The sequence below is a fragment of the Salvelinus fontinalis genome, chromosome 3 (assembly GCF_029448725.1).
Source record: "Salvelinus fontinalis isolate EN_2023a chromosome 3, ASM2944872v1, whole genome shotgun sequence".
NCBI lineage: Eukaryota > Metazoa > Chordata > Actinopteri > Salmoniformes > Salmonidae > Salvelinus > Salvelinus fontinalis.
The window spans coordinates 63,010,781-63,019,380 of record NC_074667.1 but is presented as its reverse complement, the minus strand read 5'-3'; the positions used below and the strand labels follow the sequence as shown (position 1 = coordinate 63,019,380).

General features: G+C 42.5%; 1 protein-coding gene across 2 annotated transcripts in view; it reads right to left on the bottom strand.

The window, feature by feature from the left end:
* Positions 1-7,973, bottom strand: part of mxi1 (max interactor 1, dimerization protein) — a 39,443-nt gene extending 31,470 nt beyond the window's left edge. The window contains exons 1-3 of one of the 2 annotated variants that reach the window (XM_055917768.1): positions 7,579-7,973; positions 5,040-5,145; positions 1,431-1,460 (exon numbers count right to left, since the gene is read on the bottom strand). In XM_055917768.1, coding sequence (XP_055773743.1) covers positions 1,431-1,460; positions 5,040-5,145; positions 7,579-7,813 — 371 coding nt within the window. In that variant the 5' untranslated portion in view covers positions 7,814-7,973. Of the gene's footprint in view, positions 1-1,430; positions 1,461-5,039; positions 5,146-5,499; positions 6,012-7,578 lie in introns of those variants that run through there. The other variant, XM_055917769.1, reaches the window with a different exon arrangement.
* Between the last annotated feature and the right edge of the window lie 627 nt (positions 7,974-8,600).

Genomic DNA, 8,600 nt, shown 5'->3' with positions numbered 1-8,600 from the left:
TTTTTTTTACTTGTAGTGTATTTGAGGTTTAAAACGGCTTCTGAAGTTTGTAATTTCCACTTTGACATTTCAAACTTGATTTAACCTACAAAAACATCCATTAATTATAATCCACATATTCATTCACATTTTCAGTTGCTGCAGGATTATTTTCCTGCTGTAGCAAACTGGCTCAAATGAAGATCCTACATCTGTACGTCTCCTCTCTCCTCCAACCCTCATCACTTATCTCGGCCACAACCCACACAGAGCCACCAGGGCCACACGCTGCGTCAGCACTGACGATGCAAAACCATGTGGGCACTATCTGCCAGAACCAGTCTCTGTGGCAGGATGGTAGGATGGCATGGTATCACTAGAACACAGGACAGTCATGAGATGATATGACATCATAACCATGTCTGCTTAACTAGTTAGTTGGTCATCCAACACATCTCCTCTCCCAATGTCCCTGTCATTTAGACAAGTCACAAAATAAACAAGGAGGTGGTACGTAATTAAACGGATTGCTTGCGGCTACATTATGAGATGAGTGGGCTTGTTTTTATCAGAACTCCTTCGCAGTCTCGCCTTGTATTATTGATGGTTTCCAGGTGAACCCTTCCAGACCTTCCTCTCCTCTCAGGCGATTGATGAAGTCTAAACACTCCAAAGTGGGTGGTTGAACTCCAAATCTGATATGGGCTTCTAAGGATCCACTGTGTTCTGTCTGTACAACGCAACCATGAAACCCTGGGTGTCTGAAATGGCACCCTATTTACTATGCAGCGCACTATTTTTGACCAGGGACTAAATTGTACCTTTTTCCCTATATAGTGCCCTATGGGCCCGGATGAAAAGTAGTACACTTTGTAGGGAATAGGGAGCCATTTGATACACTGAAAATGCCTCTAGTTTCAGGCCCAGTCTGCTGTGCTTGCACCCAACCCTGCCCTGCCTGGCTGTAACTGTGTAACTCAAAGCCCTTAGCAATGGCCCCATTGCATAACCCAATGTACTGTAGAGTAGTGAACCCAATGTACTGTACAGTGGAGACTCAACATAGAGAGAGGAGGGAGAGAAGAGAGAGAGAGGACAGAGAGAGAGAGAGAGGGAGAGGGAGGGCAGAGAGAGAGAGAGAAAGGGCAGAGAGAGACAACACAGAGAGAGAGAAAGGGAAAAAGAGAGGGCAGAGAGAGAGAGAGAGGCGGAGTATAGGAGAGAGGGAGGTAATGTCCTTAGATTAAGAGGAACTAGGTCAAATCTTACTTTTGGTTTTAATAACCTGTTGCTGGGTAAAGTTGCCTGGTGGAAAGCTCCAAACTGGCAAGCTAAGAGCAGGCGCTTTTGCAGTGCAATTTGAGGGGCTAGTTGGACTTTTCAGTATAGATTTGGACAAGTTTACTTTTTGTTTTAAGTCTAATAAGAATGAAAATGAAAGACCAACTCACCTGTTCTTCTCCAACTCATTATGTGTCGACCTGCAAACAGAAAAACAAGAAAGGAACTTGTTAACCAAGGCACCAACACATCGCAAAGACCTGTGACATTTCAACACATCCAATCATATAAAAAGCTTCAATTCAAAAGTCAATAGGCCTATCTATTTTAACAAACAGCCACGGATTCAGTTGAGGGCAACAGTATATTGGTGGCATACTGCAATTACTTTGACTTGGTCTGATCAATTAATCCCAATTGAGAAGTACTATACAAACCTCCAACAACACACACACAGACCGGCTGGACTGTGATGTACCATACCAAGACCGAGCCTGAGAGTCAGTGTGCACTATGAACTGTGAGTTTGGTCGATACGCCCGGCCAGGCTTCAGTCCCATACAAAGGGCCTGTATCGTCACACACTTCAACCTCCTCTTCCTCCAACAGTGCATAGCCCATGTAGCCCCATGTATATGGCTGCCTGAGAGGGTGGCGTGTGTGTGTGTGTGTCAGTCCAGGCCTCAGACTCAGTGCTGTGTTAATAATGCAAAGTGATTCAGCTGGTCCCCCTAAGAGCCTCTTTGTATGGCAACACACTGAAGATAATCAGGCCCTCCTGCCTCGGCCTAAATGGCCTGCCTGCCCGCCCAGTGTGTGTGTGTGTGTGTATGAGAGTGTGTGTGTGTGTCTTTTTAAACAAATTCCTCCTCAGCTCCTCAACCCACTTGCCACAGGGAGGAACCATTTATTGGTTCCCAGGTCATATAGGCACTTCTCTTTATTGGAGGGGGAGTATTACAGTCGCCAAATTTTCACACACAAAAAAATGGCCTCCACCTGCAGAGGCTGACCTGATTGGATAGCTCGCTGTTCTGCTATAGGGAACAAGGGACGAGCGCGGAAGAGAGGAAGAAGAAAGACAGAGGGGGAGGAAAAAAGACGCTGCCAGGTTACAAGGGATTCTGGGAGTTGGCGCCTCTTCAGAGCGACTCCAAATCCTTTTTTAAAAATGTTTAATTATTGATGTAAATAAAAATACCATATGTCTCCATTAGAATACATTACCACCGCTGCTGCTCTTGTGCTTATTGTGTATGCAAGACTGGGTTAACAACCGAACTGTGACAGTCATTTCTCATTAACAGGGTCTCAGGACCAGGGAACCTGGTCTCTGCTAAGCCTGCCATCATTGCCGAGCAAGACCAAAGATGTAACCAATTTCCTGTGCAAACTTTAAATAATTATGTAGAAAAACGGCATCTTCACCCAAAACATGTTGCAACTCTGTGGTATAAATAAACAACCGTGCTGGGCTCTGCGTGTTAGGCTACACACACACTCATAGACACACAACCTACACCCACCACACACACAAGCGTATCTTGATGAATCTAAACCCTTTTTATCTATAGCGCCTATAGTCCACCAGCCAGCCAGGAGCCAGACTCCATTTATTTGTGTAAATACCACACAATTTACAGCTCAGCTCATAAACTGTGCAAAGCCTTCTCGTATACAACGTTAAAACTTTATGCTCCTGCAAGTTTATTTCTCCCCTGTAAAAAAACGATGGAGAGCTATTAAAGGGGTGCAGACAAACTGTGTCTGCCGCTATTGTTCTAATGGTGGCCAGCGGCTGACTACCAACAGTCTGAATCAGTGACATCCCCAGCCCGCCACGCACCAACGGAGGGTCCACCAGACATGACCTAAATCAATACACAACACAGTATCATTTCTATGATGGCGAGGATCAGACTTCTCTTCCACTGTTGCTGTTAGCCTAGGCTACTGTTAGCCAACAAAAAACAAAACAGCACCATGAAAACAACTGTGCACTGTCTGCCTGCTGTTGTGGCATTTTGCATCATTGGTCAAGATTATTTAGAACTTTGACTATCCGGACACCCCCCCCCCAAAAAAATTGTGAAATTATTTGAATAGTGAAATAATTTCAAATGCCCATCCTTACTCAAAGCAGGTTTGAGCAAACCCTAAAACTACTTGAAACATTTCAAATAGTATTTCAACCCTGGTTCAAGCTTTGTAGTGTTTGGGCAAAAACCAAAACGTGCCCCCTGTGGGGTCCCGAGGACCGAGTTTGGGAAACGCTGCACTAGCCTACACAGTAGACAACAGCGTATAATCACCCTCTACAGTAGGTTACAGGACACATCAAATCAGCTATCAGAGAGCGATCAGAATGTCTGTAGCTATAGCTCAACAGATACGGATGACTTGAATGGAGGAACGTAGGATCCCTGCAAGATGAGATAAACATGTTCTGGCTGTATAGGGTGAAAGAGGGACAGAGAGAGTGAGATAAGCCCATCACCTATAAGCCTCAACATGCTACACATGAGGAGGCCTTACCTGGCCACACACACACCGGAGCCAATCTGATCACTATCTTTGCCACCCATAACTAGGCTACACTATAGCTATAGAGTCAAATGTTGGTTCCTGTTTTCATTCCTCTCATGTTTAAGATGAAAAGGGCTCTCAGTCTCTCAGTAGGATTGAATCATGGCTGGCTGTCCATGGTAAGATGGATGTATAAGTAGAGGACAATAGTCTGTCCATGTTCTTAACCCGAAAACACCACCGTACGCTATTAAAGCCTATACAGCCTCTAGTCTTCAATGCATTTTCCTCTGAAAGAGCATTACGTGTAGTAGTATCAATCTCGTCTAAGGCTCTTTGTAGAATGTCATTCTCAAATAGATTGGCTACTGAAGTGCAGGCTAACGTTTATACATTAGATTAAACTGCATAGACATTTATAATCAGATTACACATACAAATGGGGGGGGGGGGGGGGTGTCATAAAGTCACATCGACAGTCTTTTAAAAGGTTCTATGTATTCACCTTGCTCGTGCCTGCATACAACACCAGCCTGCCTGCATTTTCCCTTCAGGATTGGGGACAAAACTAACCAAATATTATAGCTTAGGAAGAGTATAGCAACATATAGAAATAACGAATGTTTCAACACTGTAAAATGGCAAACAGTTGTAAGACTGTAATAACGACTATATTATAACCAAGTATGATTTGTTTTGTACATAAAATAATTTTAAACCCTGTGGTGTTCGTCTGTTTTTCCATCTCCATCTTTCTCCCAGTCCCTAACCTCCATCCGTTTGACAATCAGCTGATGATAGCAGCTCGAGCTGCTAGTGCTACCCCATGCCCCAAGCAAAGAGTGCCCTAACATTCATTCTCTGTAGGCTACACGGTCTTTAATCCACGTGTATATTTTATGCTTGGACAATTTCTCTGGATATATGTTAACTCCCACTTATAACATGCCACGGTGTTCTATAAGTGAGCTTACATGCTGCGACAGAGGGCAGAAGTAGGTTAAGACACTCAAGTGGTGTTGTGGCAACCACATCTAGGCTGTTTTACCAGCTGTCAGGCTACAACGTTGCACTGACAGTCGAGTGATATCACATTATGGCAGCATTGTTATCGGTCATTCAGCTTATTATAGAGAAAGTCAACTGAATGACAGTTAATTCATTTGTTTAGGTCAACATACATACCCAGGCAAATAACACATTGGCATCGCATGCATGAAGCTATTGATCAACAAAAGTGCCGTTTTTCTTACCTGTTATGGTTATTATGGAACTTCTTGTTTCGAAATTTATTTTGCCTCTGGTAGTTCGTGTTCTGAATTGACGACGGAAACGTCGATGCATATCCGTGTTCACACTCTGTTGAAATAAAATTGTGGTTAGGGCGAGTTGGACCACCATATGCAACATTTTGTAAACAACGGAAAAATATTTACAATGTTGAGCATCCAAATATATGGGGCAACTCATGCCACCCACATATCTACAGTTAACGGAATTAATCGTTTGTTTTTCGGTGATGACGCTTGAAAACAGCATCAACACACACACAGAACACTTACATAGCCTAGCTACATTTGTCTGTGATGTATTTTAAAGTTGTCAAACATGACAAGCAAATTATTTAAAACTCTGAAACGACACAAATTAACCTACATAATCAAATTAAACTAATCTCACCACAAATGTCTAACGTTTTTTTATTTGGCATACCTCTCTCCCTTCTATCTAGATATTCTGCCGCTTCCAATAACCTCTGGATGTTCATCAACTGCACTGCCGTCATTCTGCTGGAGCTAGCGAACGTTAGCTAAACGTTTCTGCAACTTGTGATACTATTTCAAAGACAGGTAGTATTGCGGTTCAAGTTCCAAAATCGGAATAATTGTTCCTCGTTGAGTATAACACAAAACGTTACTTCATGAATGTCTTGTCTTGTTGGCTATTTTGTTTGCTGGCTTTGTAATTAAAAGCCCTGTCGAAAAAAATCTGCCCAGTTTTAATATGAAACACAGGTAGCTAGCTGCAGCCTAGTGATTCAGGTTTTCAGCCGTTTCAAAAATCGAAAAACGAGTGTGGCAAAGTATTCAAAGTATTCAGGAAAAACAGTTACAAATGGTATAAAATGAATATAAACGACATCAAATTTCCACCCAAAGCCTGAAAAGTCCCTGCTGCTGCCTGTATTCACTCCTCCCAGTTTGTTTACCTAGCTCCACAGCTGAGGGGCGGAGACCTAGCACAAGCTGGGGGCTGGTCTCGACGCAAAGCTTTATGGGATATGTAGTCTTTATTCTATTGATCTCTACGCTGAAAATATGACCCTTATCCTATGGCTGCTATGAAACTTTGCACGGTGCTACTGTCCACGTACAACGTTTCATGTGATTGAAATAATTACTTTTAATTGGAAATTTAAAGGAAAGAGACTAAATGATATGAATAAGCCATATTCTAATAGCCTGGTACTCCTATGTTATTAAGTTGTTATACGACGTTATTAGCTGGCCTATAATTGGTTTAAAAGCAGGAATGGGTTACTGATCACTCCAGACCAAATACATCAAACATGAATATTGTCCACTGGACTGTAGTTGAAACCCGGTCTGTATGCTATTCTCGATGATCATATCTCTTCTCGCATTCATTTCTGGCAAAAAAAGACTGCAAGTTCCATGAATCAACACCAGAGTGGGGTGTACCGGCTGACTTGAAGCCAGGCCCAGCAACAAATTACATCACCGCAAAGGAGACGCTCGATTGGTGATACCTTGTGACAGGCATCTCATGCGAACTTGCACTTGACCAATCACAAAGGGATTTCGCGCCATGTGGAAAATCCGCAAGTATCAGGAAGCAACAACAATCGGGTAGGAAAAAGGAGAGATGAAAATGTTGCACGAAAGATCTCATTATTTGTTCTATAATAAGAGAACAGTAATCAATGTTCTGTAACTTTGAAACGTACTTATTATATTACACTTTTTGCAATAACCTGATACATAAATAGTGTACAAAATAAAGTATTTTTTATTTTAAAAATCTAATAAAGTAGGCAAGCATCTAATCAACAAAATCATCTTGAGATTGAGATTTACAGATTGTGAAACTATTGCACAATGAACAGAAATATAAAGCAATACAACTGAAACCAGGTGCTCTAGGCTAGCGACAAAGGAGTGAGAGAAAGCATCCTATTTGAAATATGTGCAAACATCTAACAATAGGCCTATCTCTCCCCCCTAACAATCGAGCTGTTTAGGCTACAGAGAAGGATGCGGGGCACTATGACGTCACCCAAAAATGAGTTGGAGGGCGCTGCGATGCTGTGGTCAGATATATCTAATCTCAAAGTAATGGCCAATACAATGTTCTGTGCACCCACACCCAAAACCAATGTGGGGTTTAATCAATCTAGGCTTTGTCAGTGGCCTGGCCTATATGGTAAAATAGAAATTTAGGCTAAATTATGAAATTGTTACAGTGAGCAGGTGCAAAGCAAATTATGCTTTTGAGGGGTAGAAAAACGTACAACCAACATTTTTTTTTTTTATCTTAATCATATCAGAAATCTAGGCTACATGGAAAGTAATAGATCATGTATTACATTCATAATATTATGTTATTAGTGCAATGCAACATCAGTGCGAGTGCATAATAATGCATGCATGAGAATAATAAGTCGATCAGTTGAATGAACTCAGCCCTTTGTTGTCTCGCGTCTGTTGACAATGAAACTCTTGTTTCCCTGAATATTACTGGGGGGGAAACCGTTACACAAAATAAACTTACTTCCATCCTTCCTCTCGGCGTTCTCGATAAAACTTGCTGCTTCCAGCAAAACCTGAACGTTTTTCAGAAAAGTATCAATCTGACTCAATGGAGAAGAAGCGCAGTCTCTGGAGTTGAAGACGTCATTGATAGAGCAACTAGACATATCAAAATCTTGCCGATCCATAGACGTTTCGGAGTCCAGAAACACATATTCGCTCTTCAACTCTCTTTTCTGCCTATCACTTCTGGCCATTTTCGTTCACTTGGACTGCTTTTGCCGGCTGCTTTTCCAGGAGGAAAATAAACTGAAAGGCAGCTAGCAGTAGAGGCTGCTTTGCTTCTTGCTGGTGATAGGGCTTTTATGAATGCAGGTTACAAGGCACGAAACGGTGCTTGGAGGATTGTGGCGCATGGGGCACACGGAGAGCCTGCATCTGCCTGATGAACGCCGCATGGTCCTGACGCCGGCTTTTCAAGGTATGTTCCTGCCGACGGTTGTCTCTACGTCTCTTTGGCCCTCAGATTTTGTAGACTACAGACAATATTACTCCAATATTTCTTTATGAAAGCAACATAATGAAAACTATTAGAGTTGGTGGATAAGGTGGCTGTAAGCACTGTATGTAATACGATTATATTTTGGTGTTCTTTTTGACTCATGTAGGCTGTTTTGTTCATATCACTAAGGTAATGTGAATGAAGGATTACTTTAATATTATCAGCAATTGGGAGGATAGGTCACACACACCCATTCATATTGTCTACATTCAGACTATTGTTGTCTCTCTGGACCAGGTCCAGGTGTGTGCAACATGTAGACTGAACAGATTTGGCATGGGTCCTCAGATCCTCAAAAGGTGCTACAGTTGCACCATCGAGAACATCCTGACTGGTTGCATCACTGCCTGGTATGGCAACTGCTCGGCCTTCGACCATAAGACACTACAGAGGGTAGTGCGTACGGCCCAGTACATCACTGGGTCCAAGCTTCCTGCCATCCAGGATCTCTATACCAGGCAGTGTCAGAGGAAGGCCCTAAA